At 39.5% G+C, this 25066-nt stretch overlaps 1 protein-coding gene across 1 annotated transcript in view; it reads right to left on the bottom strand.

Annotated features, from left to right (window-relative positions):
• Pik3c2g (phosphatidylinositol-4-phosphate 3-kinase catalytic subunit type 2 gamma) overlaps positions 1-25066 on the bottom strand; it is a 323855-nt gene that overhangs the window by 270702 nt on the left and 28087 nt on the right. Inside the window, exons 5-8 of the mRNA XM_059256988.1 lie at positions 22963-23065; positions 14932-15002; positions 10226-10289; positions 2071-2130 (exon numbers count right to left, since the gene is read on the bottom strand). Coding sequence (XP_059112971.1) covers positions 2071-2130; positions 10226-10289; positions 14932-15002; positions 22963-23065 — 298 coding nt within the window. The remainder of the gene's footprint in view (positions 1-2070; positions 2131-10225; positions 10290-14931; positions 15003-22962; positions 23066-25066) is intronic.

The following is a 25066-nucleotide window of genomic DNA, read 5'->3' as shown; positions in this document are numbered from 1 at the left end:
AATGCATATATATTACCAATTAAAATGAAAGTTCTGAGTTGTCTTGGGTCTCTGGGAATGTGGGAGCTAGTTTACTCTGTAACAGTTGTGCAGTATGTCTTTAAGGGTGATGCCCTGTGTTGACTTTTGGCCTCCACAGGTTCCCACATATATGAGAGTGACCTCACATAACTCATAACAAACACATGCATACAAGTGCATTCACACACACATACACATAGGAGAGGGGGAGAGAGAGAGAGAGAGAGAGAGAGAGAGAGAGAGAGAGAGAGAGAGAGAGAGAGAGAGCTTTAAGTTTAGCAGAGATTCAGACACCATGAGATTTTTTTTATGAGTGCCATTTGATTTAGGTATTTTTGGATATATATTAGGAGCTACCCAAGAGAAGTAGAGCAGGGTTCTAGTTCTTGCAATTGCCAGATTAAGAAACACAAATAGTCAGCCAGGGGTGGTGGCACATGCCTTTAATCCCAGCACTTGGGAGGCAGAGCCAGGTCGATCTCTGTGAGTTCGAGGCCAGCCTGGTCTACAGAGCGAGATCCAGGACAGGCACCAAAACAACACAGAGAAACCATGTCTCAAACAAACAAACAAACAAACAAGAAACACAAATACTCTGCACACATACACATAAACCCTGCATGCTCAGAAGAGAGTGGATTCGCAGCTTAGCACATTATAAAGATTGATTAGCTCTCCAGGTGACAGACAGCTAGAGGGATCTTCCAGTCTGAGGTTCTGCACAAACACTGGTCCTTCAGTGGCCTGAGGGAACTATCAGTCTGGATTTGGGTTCTGACATGAGGACTTAATGTTTCTAGCTCACATCCCAACAGGTGTTGATAGATGAAACCTCAGGCAGTTGGATGGAATGGGGGAAGGGATGATTTAGAGCTAAGACCCAGAGATGGACAGAGGACACTGGGTGGCTAATAACCTGTAAAGGGCAGGAGAAGCCAAGCCTGATAGATAACTTCTAAGAATTCTGCTTCCTGTCCACAGCTTTTATCTGAAAAAATTATGGCCATATCTCTTGTTATACAAACCTGAAGATATTAACCTATATTGTTTATATGGAATCTGTGTTAAGAATTCCAGTAGGTCAGGGTGGTTTGGCTGTGAGATGCCTCCTACAGGTTCATGTGTTTATAGGCCTGGTCCTCTAACTGGTGGTACTCTTAAGGGGGGGTTGTAGACCCATTCGGAGGTGGGGCTTAGCTGCCAGAAGCACTTGGTGGCAGGGCTTACAGGCTACAGGTTAGCCTTCCTTCCATCCCAATTCTCTTCTTTCTGTTTTAGGGTATGTGAAGAGGTGAAGAGTTCTGGTCACTTAGCCCACACCTTCAGGAGCTGAAGCTGCCATGCCTGCTGCTACAGTGAACAGTAGCCCTCAAACCGTGAACCACAGAAAATCTTCTGCCTTCAGCTGTTTCTTGTCAAATTGCCAGTTACAGTTTGTGGAAAGTAACTATTTCAGAGGTTGTGAACCTAGGCAGACGCAAACCCAAAGCAGACACATTTTCCAATCATACACAAACATGTGCATATAGCACACACACATATACTCATGCACACATTCATACACATATATGTGTGCACACAAACACACGTACATACATACATGAACACAAATATATGCACATGCATTTATACATGCACACACACACATCATGGACACACAAACACAGTGGTTACGGATAAAATTTGCTTTAAGTAGCCAAATCCTATCAAAGTCCTGTATTCACGTATAAAGGAAGATGGATTTTGGATCAATATGACAAGAGAACTTTCTTAAAAGTATTGGCTTCAGAATTGAGTAGGTAGCCCCAGGAGGAAGGAACTCCTCCACTTGCAGACACAAAAGCATCAGGGGAGTTTACAGAGGAGTCCAGCATCTGCCAGAGTTTTGACTAGTTAAATTCCTCATGACTCTGATCCTCTGAGTTAATAAAACCACAGTTATGTGATGTTATGTTCTGTGAGACAAAGTCTGGATTTTTCTTTGAAGGTATTTGATGTGTCACAGGCCTTACCGGCTCAGCATTCTGGAACTTTGGATAATAAACATACCTGGAGAGGATTTGGAGCACTGGGCAACAGGGCTGACCAATGTTTCTCCTCCAGATTGTCCTGGAAAAGAGAGTGGAATACCACACAAATGAAAGAAAATCAAGCAGCTTGGGCTTCTTTAGTGGCGACAGAGACAAGCCAAGCTGCCCTTAAACAGCTGCACAACACTTTACCCAATTCCAGATTCCACAGAACCCTGAAAGAGTGTCTATTTAAACACGCTGTCTGAAAGGATCAAAATCAGTCCAGGAATTCAGAGACACAGTGAGAGTTTAGGGTGCTCTCCTTTCCTTTTTTTTTTTCTGTCCTGTTTTTTTTTTCCTCTGAAGAGATGGATATTTTCTCTGAAGAACAACTTTGGCTTGAAATATCGAATATTGGGCCAATTGTAAAAAGTGCCATATAATGTACAATGTTGTAAATTGTTATGACCTCTACAGAGATGCAAGATCACAAGGTAACCAAGTGAAAATAATCACAAAGACTAACAGGAGACACAGACTCATCAAATGTTTATGCTTTGGTATAGAGTAGGAAAGGGTACATTCAAGTGGATCAGAAGACAGGGACATTTAAGAGAAATTTTTCATGAACGGGCTTGACTTATCATGCCCTTTTGGAACTGAAGGCCCATGAGGCATAGGTGTGTGGGTGATCAGGAATGTCCAGAACAGACACAAAATCCTGCTCATCTGTGTGGACTCTTTCCATGAGATTAAAAGCCCTGGATTCCTGGACATAGCGGCAGGAATCAGTTGTCTCCCAGGTGTAGTTACAAGTTTTGCTTTTAAGAATTAGAAAGTAAAATTAGAAATAGGTAGGGCACAGTTGACTGTCATCTGTTAGTGAAAGGAGAGTCAACGTTAAACCACTATGCACAGGGGAAGCCCTGCCTTGACTCCAGGATCTTACAGGATGCCAACTCTAGGTCAGGCACTCAAAGCAAGATCTTCTGCTTCAGAAGACTATGTTTAGGCACAAGGAGGGATTTACCTACGGTGCCAGGAAAGACAGACCTTCAATCTGAAGCTCAGGTACAAAGTCTACTTGAGGCTGTACTTGACTCTTACAACAGACAATTCACTTGGCCTTAGAGCCAAAGACTTAACCACTTAGTAATAAACAAAGGGAGAGGATTGCAGAAGGTAGAGGAAGTGAGGAGACAACCCTCAGTACCAATATCTTGATGGATTGCATCTGTCCCGCACACTAACAGCACTGCAGTAGAAAGCTAACATTTTTCAGACCTCAATAGAATTTATCTCAATATCTAATGTTGCTCTACGCATGCTGTCTAGCATTCAATTAAAAAGAATTAGGATCCTCACAGAAACACAAGCTAATGCAGCTCATTGTTTATACAGATTAGTGAAGTCAAACTATGAAGTGACCTGGATATTAGTTATGCTAGGGATGATACACCAGTTCTCCCAAAATATACATCAATAGGTTCAACAGTATTGTTAGCAAGGTGCCTAAGAAAGACACATGATAAGAATAACAATACAGCAGAACTGCTATCATGAGGTATCAACACTTTCTATAAAACATGGGGATTAAATAGCTACCAACTTGATATAAAGATCTGCTGGAGAGGTGTCTCAGCAGAAGAGAGCACTGGCCATTCTTCCAGAGGACCTGGGTTTGGTTCCCTGCACCCACATGTGGCTCACAACCATCTGTAACTCCAGTTCCAGGAGATCTGAAATCCTCTTCTGGCTTCCACAGGTACAATGTACTAACATGATGCATATACACACATGTAGGCAAAACACCTATGTATATAAAACAAAATGAAATAAAATAAAGACAGAGCAGGACAGGTCATCTAGAACCCAATCTGCAAACATGTGGCAAGTAATTTTTAAAATTGACGTCAAGCTCCTGCAATTGAGGAGAGCAAACGATTTTTACATAAATGAACAACTTGCTGTGCACTTCAAGGGACAAAGAAGCACTGGGAAGCTGTGTGTTCTGAAGCTCCGTCCTCACAGAGGAACCATGGACAGTGAAAGGTGCTAGGGGTGTGAGTGGAGTTCAGTTCCTTCACTGGTGTAGTCACTAATAATTTGCTGCACTCCGTAACTAACCTCGCATCCATGCTTATGCAGGTGACCCGTTTTAATCTCAGTGGGTCTCACACACCCACAGACCAAGTCAGAACAAAAGACATTGACGTATGAGAGGTTTCTTGGGAAGATGAAATGGGGTTAGGTGTGAGAGAGAGGAGGGATGAGACAAGTTAATAGCGCCTGAAAAAAATTAAATTTGTTGTATGCAATTATGAAGATGTCAAAGAATTAAAAAAATTCAAGAATTACCCCTTTATACACAAAAGAGCAATTTGAAATGGAACATAGAATTACAAGTCAGAAAACTGTAAATAATCCTAAAAAAACTGAGACAAAGTTGGCAAAGCTGTGGAAGCCAATCTTCAATTAATAATATAAAAGTCATAAAATATAAAATTGTAAAGTGAATTTTAAGCAAAAACTGAAGGGTTGGAGAGACAGCTTTATAGTTAAGACACACCCTGCTTTTGCAAAATACCTGAGTTTGGTGGCCAGCACCTACACCAGGTAGGTTACAACGTGTATGTTATAAAATATTGAAGGTGATTATTACATTTGCTAAAAAGTAAATAATCATGAATTTGTTAATAAGAAATAAAAATTAACAGCAAACATTTTTTTTAAAAGTTTTAAAAATTATTAACTTTTGTGTGGTGTGTGTGTCTGTGTGTGTGTGTGTGTGTGTGTGTGTGTGTGTTCCATAGCAAGAATGTGAAGGTCTGAGCACAGCATGGGTTCTCCCTCCTTTCACCATGTGGGTTGCCAGGGTCAGCCTCAGGCTGTCAGACTTTACAGAAGACAGGTTGAGCCATCTTGTGGGTATGAAGGGCATGCCTTCTGAAGAAGACAAAGTGAAAGGGCCCAAGCAGAGCCTACAATACCAGCCATAGGCGGTCCTTAGCCAGTGTTCGTCATAATTAGCCTGTGTTCTGTATATACATTACTACATGCTCTTCCTGCGATACACAACATATTGCTAAATCCCAGAGAGCAATGTTGCTTGCTTCTTTCCAGAAAATTCTCTGGTACTTTTGCTCTACTAGAATTCCAGCTTCTTGGCTGTGAACTCTCTTCCACTTCAAAGACAGAGATCGTGACTTCTTTTTGTGTTTCTTCAGTCTGGGGGTGGGTGTTCTTTACATAATAGCTCTGACTCTTTGTCGTTTCAGCCTGGCCTGCATTTCTGCTAAGGAAGGCTTGATTTCTGTAATTGTGCATTATTTCCTGTGACCCAATTTTCTTTCTGAAGCTTCTCTATTTCTGACATCCTCACTCATCCTCAAGACATTTTTTTTATTTTCTTCTTATGAATTTTTTACTCCTTTCCTGAACCTTTTTATTATGTCTCATTGTGATTATAAACTGGTTTGACGACTCTTTTCTGGATTCTCTCTAATCCTCCTCTCTGGTGATAGTAATAAAAATAGTGGCTGCAATAGCAGTACGATAATGGTAACGCCTGACTCATCCTCCTATGAAGATGTTCTTCCAATCACTGCCCTTTGCTAAGCATATTACATGGGTCATTTTCACTCATCTTTAAAGATATCATTATATTACATTTTATTATCTCTACTCTAGCATTGAGGAATATGAATTAGGAAGGCTACGTAAAATCCCTCCACAGTGATGGAGTTGACAGAAACATCTCTCAGAAGCTTGGAGTTCTGTTTCTGAATTCCGACCTGACTGTAACTCTGCTTAAATTATGTTGAAATTGGACGTTGGGAACATTTACCGGTATATTTGCTGTGACTAAGAGGGCTTCACTTCTAAAAAAATAATAACATGTACTGTAATATCCTGTACTTATTCTTTGTATTTCTATTTTAAGTTTTCTTCCTCTCTGGGTGGTTTATAGCTTTAGAGGAGAATCATGTGTGAGGTGTAAGTCCTTATTTATCCTGAGCCATTTAAGTGAATACAAAAGGTACAATATTTCTTTGATTATTGACTTGCTACAGCCTCTGGATCATGGGCCAGACGGTGGAAGGACTAGGAAAGAGAGCTCTTAGCCCTTCCTAGGCCATGTAAACGTTGCGTGGAGTCAAGCCACATTTCAAAGCATGAGTTGATTTCATGCAATCTTAGTGATGTCCTCTGCAATTAGATTCTCTGGTACATTATTGGGATTTCTTAGCTCTAAAAGTCCTGACTGACATTTCAGTAGGGACTTAGCAAAGTATTGAAGTGTCCCAGTAAGCAGTAATTTTGAACCAGAAGTCAATTCTTTCAGCTAGGGTAAGATATGATTTTTATAGTGTTGGGATGAATAGACTCCACTCTAGGAATTTTTTATGTAAATGTGTCCAGTCGCAACCCAGGTCCTCAGCTACTTTATGGAAGGCCACTCACCACCTCTCTTTATCCAGTGAGCAAAATGTGCAATTATTTGCATCAAGTAAGCATTCAATAATACCTTTGGGGAAACTTTTTATTTTTAATTTCTCTCAAAATTTAAAGATGAATACAGGATACAGAATGGATTTAAAACTATACTCCTGACAATTCAAAATATTCATAGAATGGAATTTAGGAGGAAAGTGTTCAATAGAAAAGTTCCATATAAGCCGGGCGGTGGTGGAGCACGCCTTTAATCCCAGCACTCGGGAGGCAGAGTCAGGCGGATCTCTGTGAGTTCGAGGCCAGCTTGGTCTCCAAAGCGAGTTCCAGGAAAGGCGCAAAGCTACACAGAGAAACCCTGTCTCGAAAAAAAAAAAAAAAAAAAAAAAGAAAAGTTCCATATAACCTATCAGCACAATTAGCCACCTAAGACACAAGCTAGGGCACCCAATCTTAAATAAATAATGTCTAAATATGTTGAAATAATTACTTCAAGAAATAAACACTTTTGTTGGTTTAAATTACTCACATTATTCAGAAATATTCATGACATTTATTTAGATGAGGGTTTGTTGTTTTGTTTTCAAATCATACATAATAACCTAAACTTGTAAGAGATGGTGAAAACATTATTTTTCAAATTGATGCTGTTTGGAACATTAATGAAATGTTAATGAAATGTCAAAGAAGCAGGTGGTGTGACACTGGGGCCTTGATGCAATGCTACTTTATTTACTTGTTAGTAAGCAGGTGCATCACTTAGAACTGGTAACGCTGTGGTCTCCCCACACGTTGTTCTGGATGCTCCACTTCAAAAGCTCATCTAACAAGCTTTTTATGAGTCTGAAGAGATGGCTCAGTGGTTAAGAACATGTACTGGTCCAGTTAGTTCCCAACATTCACATCAGTTGGCTCACAACCACTTGGAAGTGCAGCACTAGGAAGTGAGATGCCCTCTTCTGTCCTCCAAGGGCATATACACTCATGTGCACATACCCAGAAAAAACATACACATATGCACATAACTTTAAAAATTAAATCTAAAAAAAAGCTCTTTGTTTTGGATTGAGTTCATCTGGAAACATGCAGACACTGTGGCCTATTTATAAACTAATCTATTTGCAAGCAATGGCTGAGCTTTGCTGGTGACAATGTGAAGACAGTGTTTCTTTGATGTTTTGCCAATATTTTAGTCATATTGGAAAAATTAACAGTAGCCAATGGTTTCTTTCAAAGTGAACACATGGGCAGCTTCCTATTTGAGTAATGCCATCAAGTTTCTAAATTTGGAAAGCCAGAAATATTACAAATACTCAAAAGTCTGAGCATGTGTATGTGGAAAGGAGATGCATACAACACATGAACAGCACTGAGATGTTCAACCAAGTAGAATCAGTTCTAATTAGATTATTAACTCTCAGAAGTGTTGCTGCATAGATGATTGAAGTCTTAATGTACCTTAGGTCTTGGGAAATTTCAAATTCTACCAGAAAGAAAGATTATAATGGGATTGAAGAAATCAAGTTTAAAAGAGAACAACTTAAAAAACTTTGTATGTGTGTGTATATATGTGTGTGTCTACATATGTGTGTATATATGGTTGTGTGTGTGTGTGTGTGTGTCTGAGAGAGAGAGAGAGAGAGAGAGAGAGAGAGAGAGAGAGAGAGAGAGAGAGAGAGAGAGGATCATGTGTGTGCAGGCTCCTGTACATGCACCCATGAAGCCAGAAGTTGATGTTGGGTGTCTTCCTAAGTCTTTCTGTGCTGTACCTTTTGAGACAGGGTCTCTCATACAATCTGGAGCTCACTGTATTAGCTGGGTTGCCTGGCTAGTGAGCCCTCAGGATGTTCTTGTTTCTGCCATGCCAGATCTGGGGTTACAAACATGTGCCACCATATCCAACCTTTTACCTGGATGCTGGGGATCTGAACTCTGATCTTAATATGCATAGGAAGCACCTGATCTACTGAGATGCCTCCCAGGCCTCACTTATGACACTTTCATAAGATAGCTGAGGGAATGGAGGCATCTCTGACTCTTTTGGGAACTCTTAGGACCTCTTTCCTTCTTCTGGATTGCCTCCTCTAGCCTTAATAGGAGGGTTTGTGTTATTGCAACTTTTTGTGCCATATTAAGTTGATAAGCCTGGGAAGCCTGCTGTTTTTCTGAAGGGAAACAGAGGAGCTGTGGATCTGGGGAGAGGGAAGGTGGGGAGGGAACTGGGCAGAGGGGAAGGAGGAGAGGCTACAGCTGGGAAGTATTGTATGAGCGAAGAATAAATAGAACAATTTTAAAAACAGTGCCGTTTTCATTCACTCATACTCCATATCTTTACATTTCCAAGTTCAAGACAGGCCCAAGAAAGACAATTGCAATAAGGAGAGTACTAGACTTCAGGGAGGAAAATGAGGTGTAGAATTTCATCCCCATATTATTAATTATTTGTATAGAATTTTCATACATATATGAAATCATGTCATCCCCATATTGTTAATTATTTGTATAGAATTTTCATTCATATACAAGTTATGCATCCACATCAAGATCATGCTCATTCTGATTAGGAATAGTCAGTCACCTGAGAGCTTCATCTTTTTGTGGACCTCTTGGTCCCATCGATTCATGAGAAAAGAAGTCCTCATCTGCTCAAAGTTACACTCTGATATACAGGGCTTTGAGAAAGGTGGTATGGTGTCTTGCTTTTGAAATACCAGCCCTTCCATAAGAGCAGCTCTCAGAAATAATGTGTCTAATGGAGAGCACAACCTGGAGGCCCAGCAGGTGGCCAGATTTTAGTAGCCTTGGACTGAACCCATCATTCTTTCCTGCTGAGCCATCCTCTCCTCTCATCATTATACTCTAGAATTGATCTCTCCATACAGTCAGCTGCAGCCTGGAAGTCTGAAGTTATTTTAGGCTTACTGAGTCTTTCACCTAATCATGCAAATTTCACATTTCACCTCAGCTCCGTCTTGCAGTGTGACGCTGGACCAAGCCTTCATTATCACTTTGGGCTAATGGGATGCTTCTCTAATCACCCATCAGTCATTGTACTACTGTGAACAATGGCTTCTGCCATCAGCTGATAAATCAAAAAATCATTAGGCTGGTTATATAAGAGCCAATAGTATCTACATAACTCTTGCCAGCCTTTCACCTTGAACCTAATTGAAGTTTCCCAAAGTTTAATATAGTTTCCCAATCACACCAACTTGTTTCTCAGTTCATTGTTTTTGTTTCTATTTTTTTTTTTTTTTTTTGGTTTTTCGAGACAGGGTTTCTCTGTGTAGCTTTGCGCCTTTCCTGGAACTCACTTGGTAGCCCAGGCTGGCCTCGAACTCACAGAGATCCGCCTGGCTCTGCCTCCCGAGTGCTGGGATTAAAGGCGTGCGCCACCAACGCCCGGCTGTTTCTATTTTTACTTTGCGAATGTTTTCCCTACTTTCAAACATTCTCCTCTGCTCAGGAAACACATACTAATGTGGCAACAAACAGTTGAAATGTATGATGTTTGTCATCCTTTTTTTTTGTGTTTCCTGTGTGCGTATGGCTTTTTGGTAGCACCTACAGCATTTTGCTGCTTATATCCTTCACCTTATCTATATTCCTATGGTGGATGAAAATCCTCTTGAGATGTAGACTCTGCTTTATTAATCTTTAACAAACTTGCCAAGTTTTTAAAAAATAGGAGATGCTTAAATGTTCATTGAATAGATGGCTAAAGCTGTGGAAGCCAATACCTGGTTTTTCAAGAGGTGTTTGATGTGGAAGTTGTATTTCTTTACTACCGTGGAGAGGCATTGTCTACAAAGATAAAAATAAAAATCTGATTAAATTTGTGTAGAAAATTAATATCACATGTTTAGCACAGACATTTATTATGAGTTCTATTTTCCCAAGATTCTCTAGTAGGCAGAATATAAACATTACTTGATAAGACTTAAAATTTTTACCTTGAAATTATTTTACTTTCATAGACTTTCAGAACTAATTCAGAGAGTTCTTACATCAACTCCTGGCATTCTTTAACACTTGATCTATTATCCTTAAAAACATATTTAAAATTATGAACATTTTCACAAGCCTACCATCCTCACAATGTGCATAGATCATATTTTACATGGTGTGATTGTTAGTGTTTATTGCCAGCTTGACAGAATATAAAATCACTTTGGAAGATAAAAGGGCTCCTGGGCATATTTTGATTTATGTTTAATCAAGACAGAAAGAATCACTGACTGTGGGTGGGTCCACTCCATAGGAAGAGAGATCCTGGACTATCTAAGATGTAGAAGGTGGGCTGAACATGAACACACCCTCATCCTCCCTCTCTGCTTCTTTAGTGTGCATGCAATGTGACCAGTTTCTCAGGCTCCCACTGCTGGGACTTCATAATGATGGACTGTAACCTTAAACTGTGAGCTGAAATAAACGTTCTCTGTTAAGTTGCCAGTCCCAAGTCTCTGTGATGTAGGAGCTTGTTGCTGGAAACATCTGGTAAGATTAGTGTTACATATTTCCTCAATCTCTGGCATTTGAAGGTTAGTCACCAATGACCAGTATGATAGTGTTAACAGTCAACTTGACAGCATCCAGAATCACCCAGGAAATTCACCTTGAGACATGCCTCTGAGGAAATGTTTGTATTACAATACCTTCTGCCTCTGGCAGTTAAGTGAAGTGGGAAATCCACCCTGGAAATGACAGCATCATTTCTCAGGCTTGGGTCCTGGACTAGCATTCACCTTTCTCTTCTTCCTGACCACAGAGGCATATATTCAGCTGCATCAAGCTCCTGTTGCCTTGACATCTCTGCCATAATTATTGTACCTTCAAATTGTGACCATTGCAGAAGAAACCTTTCCTTTCTTAAGTTGTCTAAGCCATGGTATTTTATCACAGTAGCTAGATAAATAGCTAATGCAGCCAGTAATTTGATCTATCATGTACACATAATGAAGGCTCTTTGGAAGTCCAAAGGGTCAGTGTTTGCAAAGCTTCCAGATGGCTGACCACAGGGGCCTTCTTGAAGAGTGATGTGCCTAGAGAGAGCTGGGGTCTCTGCATCCTTTCTTGTTCTGTTGAATCACCTCATCTCTTACCTCTGTAATGTCTTTAAGTATCAATATGGACCCATGAGTCCCTGAAGCCATCATGAACCTCAGGGGAGGATTATAAGGTCTCAGTTTAGAGCTGGGTAATCACAAGCACCAGCGATAATTATCATCTGAAGGGTAGTCATGGAGTCTCCAGTGGGTTCTGAGTCCTCCATATGTTTTCCTTGTGGCACAACCTCCAGGTAGATTTTGTCAACACTGGACTGGAGGACATTCAGAAGGTGTCTACTACAAAACTGAACTCTTGCTTGTTAGTAGAGCAAACTGTTCACATCTTTTAGGGTCACAGAAACTTCTATGTTGATGTAAGACCAGAGGAGAAATAGTTTGCTCTACAAAACCTAAATGCAATTCATAATCAGATATCAGTAAATGTTAGTATTAAGAAATATTAAATATGCAGTCTTGAAAATCATTGGGCAGGTATTTATGATGGATGGGGTTGTCTTAGGCAACAGATCACTGTATTTTTCTTTCCCAAGTTCTCTTACTGTTCCAGCTTTATCTGTGTTTAGTGGGATGTGTGTGATTTGAGCACTGATTCTTGCCAGCTTTGCTGTTCAGAGCATTTTCTAAAACATTATTAACTTTATCTCCTTCTTTGTCCTGAAAATTCCTGAGCTGAATTGAATAATGAGTTATAAAGACAAAAATCTACGTGGAAAACCCATTAATATATTTTACAATAGCTTCCTTCTCACGTGTTATCCCATTATCACTTCAGCTGTCATTTCGAAGACAAAATACATAAAGTCTATACAAGCCAGTGGAGTGGTAAGGAAAGAATAGTGTGTTTTTACATAAAATCTGTTCCCAATGCTAAAAAGACCTCTGGGGACACACCCATTCCTTCACTTTGTGAATATATACATATATCTTAGAGAAAAAAAACTAATTGGAAATGTTGATAGTAATTTTCTCAACTTGTAAGAAATAGATGAATCACAGAAGGTGGAGGACCCAAAGGAAAGCCCCTGTCAATAACCTAGTCATCAAGGGCTTGGTCCTGTGCTGCCCATGTTTTGTTGAGAAGGAATTTTGGTATGTAATCCAGGATGTCATAAATGTTGAAGTTTTCTGGATTCCTACCCCATCCCCCTTCCTAAGTGTTGACATTACAGATGTGGCCCCCTGGGTTGGTAGTGCTTGGCATTTGACTCTATGAAGTTATGGAGGAAAACACTGTCTCACAGAGAGTGGAGGCATGTGGGGGCTATCATGGAGCTGGGAAGGAACCTGCACTAGGTAACACTGAGGAAAGACGGGTTGGAATGTAATGGAAATAGAACCACTCACTGAAGGCTAGGCCCGCCTGTGCTCATGTCTGTAGCTCTGCATCTATGTGATGATGGTTTTTTTGTTCTTGTTTTTGCTTGTTTGTTTTTTAACATCTGTTTTAGTTCCTATAACAAAGGAGGAGGCGTACTGGGGTGTGGCAGCTCTTCCAGCTTACCCACCACTCAGGATAGTGCTAAAAGACGGAGGAGTTTAATCTGAACCTAGGTCGTCCCTGTGTCTCCCGTTTATTACAGTAGGACGTTTGTTTTGCTCTGATTTAACCCCTTGGACACCTATGCACATCAGCCAAGGCCACCAGATGGGGGAGGGGAAAGCAGTGGCGAGTGGGAGACTAGAACAGGAGGTTGACATCTTTGAGACCATTTTCTCACAGCCTCTGTGCTGTGGGATGTATGGCAAATGTGTTGCTAATTAATCAATAAACACTGATTGGCCGTTGGCTAGGCAGGAAGTATAGGCGGGGCAAGGAGGAGAATAAAGCTGGGAAGTGGAAGGCTGAGTCAGAGAGACACTGCCAGCCGCCACGATGAGAAACAGCTTGTGAAGATGCCGGTAAGCCACGAGCCATGTGGCAAGGTATAGATTAATGGAAATGGATTAATTTGAGCTGTAGTTAGCAAGAAGCCTGCCACGGCCATACAGTTTGAAAGCAACATAAGTCTCTGTGTTTACTTGGTCGGGTCTGAGAGGCTATGGGACTGGCAGGTGAAAGATTTGCCCTGACTGTGGGCCAGGCAGGAAAACTCTAGCTACACCTCTGCTTCTTCATTCTGTGTCCCAAAAACCAGGCCCAAGTCACAATCTTCAAACAAACCAGTTGGAAGTAACACTTCCTCTCCCAGGAATTTTCCATTTATACAGTAACTTGCTAGTTTTACTAACTCTCTGCCTTACTTCCAACTTCTCTCTTTGGTGTTTGTTTCTCCACAACCCGTGGATAGACTGACTTTGTAAAATGAGGTTGCAGCCTTACTTAATATTGCCAGCAACCCGAATGTGGTTCTTGCTATTATCTGTGAAGACAAAATTTGGATCGGGTGATGTTGAAGCTCCTTTTTAGTCTAACCATTTTATGATGGTACAGAATGAGCCTGGATATTTTGGGAGTGGTTCTGGGGGAAATGGACATAAGGACACAATGGTTTAATGTAAAGATGCAGCGCTTGGAGATTCCAGGGCACCTGAGTTCAGCACTCCTACTAACACTGACTTAGGAACCTGGGGTCAGTCATCTAACCTCTCAGAACCTCCATTTCCTTGATTTTGAAGCAGATAAGATGGGTCATCACAACATTGAGAGGAGATTTAGGTGAGAAAATGCATACAGAATATACAGTAGCTTCACAAAGTGATGAATGTTATTAATATTCCACAAACCAATTTAACTAACTTTACAGCAAGCTTTGCTTTAGGACTTATGCCAACCCTGCCCCCACACACCAGAGTTACACCTCCTACACCCCAGGTTCTTCCTGGTTCTGCTCAGAATAGTTGAATTCCAGAGAAAACCAAACTACAGCCCTGATGTCTTCTGCTTTTACATCCTGCTGCATCTATTCTAAGCAACACAGGCATACCGTTAGGTGTGAGGATCAGTTATGAGGTGCTCGTTCCCTGTCATTTGAGTTTTCCAATTTGAATTCACACTCCTCTATTTATGACATACCAATTATATGAGGGCAGTCCAGAGGAATTTAAAACAGGTGATGGTTACTTTCAAGGTGTGGGGATTGAGCTTTACGATGAGCTGAGTTATACGAATGTGCAAATTCACAAAATGAATAAGAAAAACAAATCTTTGGAGTGTAATAACCAACAGCAGAGATATTTCAAAATGAAAGTCACATTATTTCTCAAGTACATCTGAGTAGCTGTGAAGACTGGATAATTATTAACAGAGTTTGCCAAAGGGAGATATCTAGTAATGTGCAGTAGCCGACACCACACCAGTGAAGAGACAGCGTTTACAATTGACAGAAAGGATATTTGATCTGGCATTTGAGAATTCAGTGAGAAATAAAACATCTTACCTGGATATTTTCCAAATATGTGTAAATTCTAGAAGTTGGTTCAGATGAAACAGACTGTGGTCATCTTCACTCTGTAGACAGAAGAATGTATTAATATTTATGGAGTGAGTAGGAAGGAGGAGCAGATAAAAATAGGCTGTAGCTTCCTGCTGTCATTTCTGTCACCCCTTTTGATAACCTCCATTTGTCATTTTTATACTTTGTTTTAAATAACTTTAAATACTTTCCTTAACTGTGTGAGCTTTCCTTCCAAGTGAAACAAGAAGCTGAGCCTTGGATGAGGATAAACCCAGAGGATGCTGGGAAAACATCTGGCTATCACCCAGATCAAACAGTAATTTGTCTTAATAAGGAGGAAGGCTTTTGACACCAATTTTCCCGCTTTCCTCTTCTCTTTATCCTTCTCCCTCTCCTTCCCTTTCTATTTTTCCTCCTTGGGGCCCCTCCTCTTCCTTCCCCCTCCTTTTCCTCTTCTGTTTGCACAGAAGGACAGTGTGACACCTACCTTGCCAGATGATTTGACAGAAGACATCTAAATGATTACATTTTGTTTTTTGGCTTTATCATGTCCTGCTGCTGAAGTGTAAGAGATCCACTTCATGTAGGCAAATAAATTACAGGTATTCTAGGAGTTATTAATTGGCAGTTTATTTTTTTATCAAATTGACAGGAGTGTCTATCTTAAAACATTAATCTTATGGTCCCTATGCACAGGCTCATGCACCTGAACACCTGAACACACTTGAACAAGCACACATAACACACACAACACACACACACACACACACACACAACACACAACACACACACACCCTCTTGATTCCAGCCTCATTGTAATGGCATTGTTGACCACACGAGGGCGACAGGTTTCACTGTTGAAACCTGTTTCTTACAGCCTGGGTTGTAAGGGCTCTGAGCTCAAAACACCCTATTTTTAAAACTGCCTGTGTTCCTGACAGAAAATATCAAAAGAAAGTCCTAGGCATCGCTGTGTGTCAAAGGCGAATTCATTATTATGCCGTCTAGTTTTGTGAGTAGGTTAAAAAGAAGCAAGGTGACATGGAAAGAAATAAGGTCAGCATTATACAGCAATAGTTTGAGAGCAAGCTGTTGGAAACACTGCAGAAATTCGAAGAAGTAGGAGTTTACATTAGTGTCACCAGGGTAACTATGACAGAAATTGTAGCAGTGATTTTATTTTTCTTTTTAAAACAGAGAAAGTTGAAGTTTAGCTAAATACGATTTGGTAAACATGGGAATTTACAAAGGGGGGGGAGAAAGAGAGAGAAAGCTGAATTTGTTGCCCTCGTGTGGTCAACCGATGCCATTACAATGAAACCCGCGCAATTCTAAGCTCTTTTGCACAGGTTTTGCAAGAACATTTACGGGAAAAGAGGCAGAAGAATTTAGGTGTGTGTGTGTGTGTGTGTGTGTGTGTGTGTGTGTGTGTGTGTGTGTGTGTGTGTGTGTGTGTGTGTGTGTGTGTTTGTGCCATGTGACTAATGTTTTAAGACATACATTAGATAACAAATGTAGTTAAGATGTTAGAACATATAGAACTTCAATTTCCACAGATGTTAGATCAAAGCAAGCATGTAAATAACTTATTTATGGATGAAATATTTTTATTTGCATGTCTTCATATTAAATACTCATATTTACTGAGAAAGTATTTTATTTGTCTCCACAGATGTTTTTTGAGGAGGAGGAGGTAATTGGTTTTTTTCCTATTGTCATTTATCAGGAATACTTATTTCAAGTATTTGTTTATTTTACATGTGTGATGTTTGCCTGCTTGAACATATGTGCATCATATGTTTGCAATGGCTGCAGCCATTAGAATGTGCTGGATTCCTGGAACTGGAGTTGAAGAAGATTGTGAGTCGCTTTGTGGGTGTTTGGAACTGAACCTGAATCCTCTGCAAGAGCAGCCAGTGTTCTTAACCACTGAGCCTTCTCTCTGGTTCCTAGAAATACTTTGTAAAGTACCTAGAAAGGCTAGAGAGGCACTTCAGCTGCCCATGGAACACAGTGTGCACTTTATTTTCTCTAAAACTAACATAGTATTTTTGTCTTAAGGAAAAAACAAATTAATTTTTTCCTCATTCAAAATCTATTACTGAGATAGGTTTGGTTGTGCAGGCCCATGATCTCAGAATTTGAGAGAATGAGGCAGGAGGATTATGAGTTGGAAGTCAGCTTGTGCTATATGGTAAGGTCTTGTCTTAAAAAAAAAACTCTATTACTGTTATTGTTCTGTGAATATTCTCTGAGCTAGAGGGAAATCTTGTTTCTGTGATTAGCTTATACAGTTGTGACAGCACTTTGGATCACATTTAAAAGAAATTTAAGGAGAATTGAAATGTTAAAAGAAAGGTATTCAGTTATTTACATTGTATTTCATTGAGGTGGGAGCATTAAAAATTTTGAAGTCTAAATTGATTTCTAAAGACTATTAGATCACTTTCTGGACAATCACAACATGGGTAATGAACTGAGCTTCATAAGGCTTTGCACAATTAGAAAGCACAAAGGTAATTGCTGAAAGGCAACAAGTCCAATAAATTAAGTCAAGAGATAATGATGATTATATTCCTGATGTAATGCAGAAAGCTAACTAAATTTACAGTCTTCCCAGAAAAATAATATATTGTTCATAAATTTTTACAATTGAAATTCTGAAAATCAAAGAGAATTTGGTATCACTTTAAAAGCAGAATTAAGAAAGAACATTCACTGTTTATGAAGACTATAAAAACAAGGGCCGGTTATTTTAAGTATACTAATTTAAATAATAAAGAAGTTCAAGCTGATAAACTGTATCAGTTGTATTAAATTCATCAGTATTTCATATGTCTCCAAGAAGAAAAACTTTGTTAAACTTGTGTTAAAATGGAAGCAGCTATCCTGGTTTGCTCTCAGTTGATGCGATTAAAAACCATGACCAAAAGTAACTTGGGGAGGAAAGAGTGTATTTGGCTAATGGGTTACATCACTGAAGGAGGGCAAGGCAGGAATTTAAGGCAGAATAAAAGAAGCTGGAATTAAAGCAGAGACCACAGAGGAATGCTGCTTACTGGCTTGCTACTTTTCATCCACAGTCCAGGCCCACTTTTCCATGGATGATACTGCCCACAATGGGCAGTACTCTTTCACATCAATTACTAGTCAAGAAAAAGCCCCACAAACATACCCACGGTCTAGTCTAATGAGTGGAGTTGCTGTAGGATGGTCTGTATGTCAAATCTGTTGCTCTGATTGGTCAATAAATAAAACACTGATTGGCCAGTGGCTAGGCAGGAAGTATAGACAGGACTAACAGAGTGGAGAAAAGAAAGAACAGGAAGGCAGAAGGAGTCACTGCCAGCTGCCGCCATGACAAGTAGCATGTGAAGACACTGGCAAGCCACGAGCCATGTGGCAAGGTATACATAGATTTATGGAAATGGATTAATTTAAGCTATAAGAACAGTTAGCAAGAAGCCTGCCATGGCCATACAGTTTGTAAGCAATATAAGTCTCTGTGTTTACTTTGTTGGGTCTGAGCAGCTGTGGGACTGGCAGGTGAGAGAGATTTGTCCTGACTGTGGGCCAGGCAGGAAAACTCTAGCTACAAGGAGTTCCTCAGCTGAGGTTCCCTTTTCCCAGCTGACTCTAGATTATGTCAATTTGAGAGCTGCAGCTAACTATGACAGCAACTATGGTGGTTTGAGTGAGGATGCCCACCTCCCAGTCTCATGTATTTGAATGCATGGTCATCAGTTGGTGGATCTGTTTGGGAAGGAATAGGAGGTATGGTCTTATTGCAGGAGTTGTTTCACTTGATGGGGGTGGGCTTTGAGGTTTCAAAACCCCATATCATTCCAAGTTAGCACTCTCTCTGCCTCCTGCTTGTGGATCAGATGCAAGCTAAGCTCCCAACTACTACAGCAGAACTGTGCATGTCTGCCTCATTTGCTGCCACATTCCTTTCCACGTTGGTCATTGACTGTAACCCTCAGGAACTGTGAGTCCCTAATGTTTTGTTTTGTAAATTACTGTGGTCCTGGTGCTTTGTCAGGGCAATAGAAAAATAACTAATGCAGTAATCGCCATTTCATTTTTGGCCATTTTTAGGATTTGCCATTGAGAATATAATTAATGGGTATTGTAACTTTACAACAACAATTGTAATATGTCAAAATTGTTGATATTTTGATAAATATTGTGGTTGGTGGAGTTTAGATCTTGAGTGTTTCTCAAAGGTCCATATGCTGAAGGCTTGATCCCCAGGTTAGGGGCTATTTGTCATGGGGTGGAGCCTTTAAAAAGTGTGTCGTAGTAGGAGACATTAGGTCACTGGAGAAATAGTTTTGAAAGGGACCGCCAGACCACAGACTTGCTTACTCCATAGCACTGTGATTTCTGCAGTTTAGATCTTGAGTGTGCCCTTCCTTAGTTGTTCACTCTTAATTTAAAATAAAAATGTCATGTCTTCTCTTTTGCAAAGTGATACTGTGTCCTTTAAGACCAGGTTTGGAGGGATAGAGACACTGAGTGCTTTTCTCATACTCTGTGTGAAGGTTACTGTGTTTCTCACTGGGAGTCAGGGGCAGCTGACTCGCCTGTATCCTAACTTCCATGGAGTAGGCATCTCATCAGCGTTGTTCGCTGTTCTGTTCAGGAGCATGGGAACTTCTACACAGAAATGGCATAGTGAATACTCATTGGAAGAATGGAGGATTCTCCATAGCTTTGCCTTTAGTCACGTTATCTGTTTTTATTATTTTAACCTTTAATTTTTGCCTTTTCATTAAAACAGGTGCTCATCATATATGTTGGGTGAGTAGGAACTCCCCATCTAGAGCAGGCTGGCCTCGAGCACACAGAGGTCCATCTGTTATCTATTTTTAAACAACACACCACTTCGAGGAAAACAAATGCCATTTTCACTATTCTCCCATCCTGCTGGAATCAGCCAGGTGTTGGGGATGTTTACTGCAGGAAGTAAATCTTCAAAAGTAAAGCTACTATGGAACATTTAAAAGAGTGGCGGACTCAACTGTCCCTACGATTCACTTCTCATACCGAAGATGGGAATTTACAGTAGCAGTTGTCAACTATGCACTTTAACTGGACTGTGTGTTTCTGCCTGGACACAACGATGATGGCCATGGTGGCAAAGATGTCGCACCAGGTTTCATTTCTTCCATGGTGAGTCCAATAACCATCCTGCTTTCATTCGAACCCCACTGCCCTTTTTACTGATTATGAGACTGTGAAGCACTTAATTAATCTCTTTACTATTGGGCACTTTTAATTACAGATGATCGGGAGACAACAGCATTTATCACCTGTTTTTTCTCTCACTTCACTATTTAATTCCTTAAGAGCTGCAGTCAGTGCCTTCAACCTAATGGATACAGAACGGGGTTTGTCAGTAAATCCCTATGGTGACACTGACTTTGGGCAGGGTGGATGTAGCTGCGGGAAAACAAAATAAAGTCAATGAAAATACACAGTGTCCTACTTAGCTTTTCTGTCACTGTGATGAAACACTGACCAAAAGCAGCTTGTAGGGGAAAAGGTTTGTCTTATCTTACATTTTACAGTCCATCGTGGACAGATGCCAAGGCAGGGACCTAGAGCAAGCCATGGAGGAACTCTGCTATTGGCTCTCTTCCCACAGCGTGCACTGTCTGCATTCTTATATAACTCCAGACCCACTGTCAGGGCTGACACTACCAGCAGTGGACTAGGATCTCAGCTGTCAATCATCATTCAGAAAACTAGCCACAGATGTGCTCACAGGGCAAGCTGATAGAGACAATTCTTCATTTAAGGATTCCTGTTCTCAAGTGACTCTAGTTTGAGCACACACATAAAATGAAAATTTTGACCAGTTATTCTTTATCTTAAGTCTAGACTTAGAGTGGTTTGTAAATCAAAGACTTTCTCCCATGTAAGTTGGTAGGGATAGTGTAAAAGCTCTTAAGTCTCATGGCTTGGCTCAAACCTAAGATCACCAGTTCCATTTCTGAAATCTGAGGTAATTACAATGGGATGTTGTCTGTTAATATTTGATTAACAGAATTATAAATATTAAATCTTTTAAGATAAATGTCTCATATAAAACATGCTTTATGTGTACTATATCAGTGTATTAGAATTGTATGAGTTTAAGATAGATCTTTGATTAGTGATTTTTTTTTTTTGGTTTTTCGAGACAGGGTTTCTCTGTGTAGCTTTGCACCTTTCCTGGAACTCACTCGGTAGTCCAGGCTGGCCTTGAACTCACAGAGATCCGCCTGCCTCTGCCCTCTGCCTCCTGAGTGCTGGGATTAAAGGCCACCACCGCCTGGCCTGATTAATGATTTTTGGTTCTTAAGTTTATGCATGTGTGATTATACATAAGTATGTGCATATGAGTACAAATGCTTGTGGAGGCCAGAAGGGGACACTGGATCCCCTGGGGCTGGAGTTATGGGCAGTTGTCAGCCACTAGATCTGAGGTCTGGGGATTGAACTCAGGTCCTCTGCAAAAGCAGCAAGAATTTGTAGCCACCGAGCCACCTCTCCAACTCCTACGTACTTTAATTTACACAAGACTGAAGCACTAGTGATTTGTGAACTACTACACCAGTCAAAATTTGTTTTATCAACATGTAAATTAGAGTCACACATTTCTTCTTCCTCCCATGTGGCAATACAATATCACGATTTCAGCTTTTTCTGCAACATTGAGGGCAATTTGAAGAATCATAAGCTTATTAGCGTTGAGATATCAGTTGGACTTTGTGATATTACTCTGCCTAGATTTCAGATGAACAGTCCTGGAACTGTCAACAACGGCTGAGCCAGAAGCCAGATACAGGAGAAATTTCTAAACAACTCTCTTTTGGCCTCATTATGTTATATTCCACATAGATATATTGCAAACTGATGTGCTATCTAACATTTATTTTTGTGATGAAACACCTCATACTGTATATATAAAAAAAACCACATGCTAGAAATCTGTTATCTAATGGAAATGACAGAACATTGGGATGTTTGCTTAAAGCAGGTAATTGGAAGATTCTGTAGATAAAATCGGACAAAATACCAAAGTTCATGCACATGGCGCAATTTGGGTTGGGAGTATCTCAAGACATTACACAGGGAATAAAAGTCACATCTAACAGCATGAAATTGTATCATTAAAGTACACACTCATCTCTTTCTTGGCAGATTATCAAATGCAGTTATGAATATTAAAGTGGTTGGACTTAAGCTACATTGACAGGGACATAAATAAATTCTTGTCTTCAATCAGGACAAGAATTGTGCTATTTTTCTGCTGTCAGTGGGCTCTTGTCTATATTTGTGCTTCCCTTTGTTCCTAAATGGATATGTGAAAGCACGCGTGTGATGACCTCAATTGATCTCTCACAAACTATTTTCTTAAGAAACCAATTGGCTTGTTGTCAGGCTGTGTGAGTAGTCATTCCATGATGCTATAGCCAAATAGTATGATAAATACCAGATTGAATGTGTTAAAATAGCAGACATTTACTGTTTTAGAGACCAAGAGGTTTAAGTTTAAGGGGGAGGGGCAACTGCCTAAATTGTAGACATCTGCTTCCACTGTATTCCAGTGTGGGCAATGATTTAATAAGAACCCTACTCTCTGATCTCTTCTAAATCTAAGTGTGCACCATTTGACATTGTCTCCTAAATCCTAACCCTTGGAGGTTAAGTCTTCAACTTATGTGTTTTGTGGTACACGTGACACATCTCCAGTCCATCACATGAAGGCTGCAGTTACAAGTTCACGTTATTGTTGCAGTCTTCATGTCACAGATTGTCATGTCACATGATTGTCAAGGATGAAATATTTTATGAAAAAAATATTTTATGAAAATATTTCATCCTGTTTTAATAACTATACAGAAACAAACACCTGCTCATTAAGCTAAGTAATTCCGAATTGGCAGTACGCCACCAAGGTAGACTAGGTTCCTTACATGTGTCAAGTGAGCCAAACTGAAACCCACATTCCAAAAGTCTTACCTTGCGAGATAACTTTCCTGGAACGCCCCTGTTTTTCTGAAGATGAAGTTGAAAAGCAGATTTATTTTTCTGAAATACTTTGTGGCTCCCTAAACAGTGATCCCTGAAGAAGAAAAAGGATAAGCACAATTATATCTTCACAAAATTCTCCAAACTGTGTAAAGGCATGCTTCTTCAATGACTTCATTGACATTTTTTTCTTAAAACTTAGTCTAATAAAGTTTGGTAATGATAAATTGTGAGTACATGCATGCATTGTATTCCTCCACACATGTGTTCATATGAATATTTTATATATTATATATACATTTGTGTACTATGTTAAATGAATACGGAAAGAAGATATGCACCTCTAGCTATATATGACAATATATTGTAATTTTTAATGTATTGAAGAAGAAAATGATTACTTGTGAAATGGGCATATTAAATCATAGTAAAGGATACTCTCTATATGTGTTCAGAGTTGGTTTCGGCCAGCCACTTCACCATGCTTTGGGATGGGCTAATTGATGCTATGATGTCTGTGTGGGGACCATTTTGTCCAGTAAGCAGAGTGATGTTGTAGAAACAGCATGGGCTTTCAATACACATTACATTAAGTTCTATTACATTAGGTATGGCAATTAAACTTAAACTACATGGAATTAAAGTCTTCCTTAGAGCTAACAAATTAATATATAGATCAAAGCATTAACAAGAAAATTTTGTCTAATTTATTTTATATTATTATTATGTAATTATAATATATAATAATAAAATAATATAATATATAGTATATAACAATTAGTCATATAGTTATATAACATAATACAAATTATACACCAAAAAAGAAAAGTAAATATAAAAAGTCATCTTGTATTTCAGGTGTTTGTATTGCCTTTGTTTTTTTCCATTTCTCAGCATTTTTCCCTGCAAATTATTTTCCAAGTACAAATTACATGATGGGCAAAATTAATTTTCATTTTAAAACATGCCGTATCAAACAAGAATTGATTCTTCTGTGACATGAAGAACTTCTGCTGTATCACTAACAATTTGACAACATGTTGAAATGATACTTCATGCATATCAAATACATGTGAATTGAACACAATACTAAAGTGTTTTCCAAATCGTTATTGTGATTTGTAAGGTAAACTTTAAATCATGTGACCTTTTATTGGTTCTTGCAATTCTAGAGAAAAATGAAAGAAAAGGGTAAAAAAAAAAAAAACATTGAAAACAAGAGAACAGGTGATGTGCACTGAGAGAGGCCAGGAAAAAGAGGAGTACTCTCTGGGGAAAGCGCCATCTCCAGTCAATGCTGAGGAAAAATAAAGAGATAGAGGCGCCATCTTAACTAGATGTAAATATTGATGACATTGTCAAAGGGAGACTATAGGATTTCTTTTTCTTTTCTTTTATAAAAATATATTTTTAATCCTCTGGGCTCTAACATTCTTTATTACAGCTGTAATTTCAATATCTCTGACTTAGTTACTAAAAAAGGTGCATTGTATTAATGTATTCCACTCAAAGGATTTTGGTTAAATACATGAAGGACTACCAAAAGGAAAAATTTGTGTAGTCATTTGGGGCCTTTAAACTAAGGGTTTATTAAATATGTGGGAATATCTACTCCTAACCATGTCAGACAAGTACATCACACTGTGAATGTGTTCTAAATTATCTATAACTTAAAACAAGTTATTTGTTTTTAATTTATGTGTATGGGTGTTTTACCTATGTGTATATTTGTGTACTATGTGCAAGCTGGGTGTCCATGGAGGCCAGAAGAGGTCATCAAATTCCCGGGAACTGGAGTTACAAATGTCTGTAACCATTTGGGTGCTAGGAATTGATACTGGGTCTTTTGGAAGAGCAGCCAGTGCTCTTAACTACAGAGCCATCTCTCAAGCCCCTCTTTAATTTTTAATTGTTTTTGTATCTAACTGCTATATTACTTTAGATTTATATTAGTATTTTGTTTTTCACAATTGGGGGTTGAGCTGTTCAGTATAGTGGCCTTTGGACACCCACTGCCACTTATGTACTAAGGCTGGCTAGATTAACATGTGTTATAAGTGCTAGGAAAGTTTATCGTAAGGAACAATGCGAAGTA

This window comes from Peromyscus eremicus, chromosome 3 (assembly GCF_949786415.1).
Source record: "Peromyscus eremicus chromosome 3, PerEre_H2_v1, whole genome shotgun sequence".
Classification (NCBI taxonomy): Eukaryota; Metazoa; Chordata; class Mammalia; order Rodentia; family Cricetidae; genus Peromyscus; species Peromyscus eremicus.
This window is presented reverse-complemented; position numbering and strand designations above follow the sequence as displayed.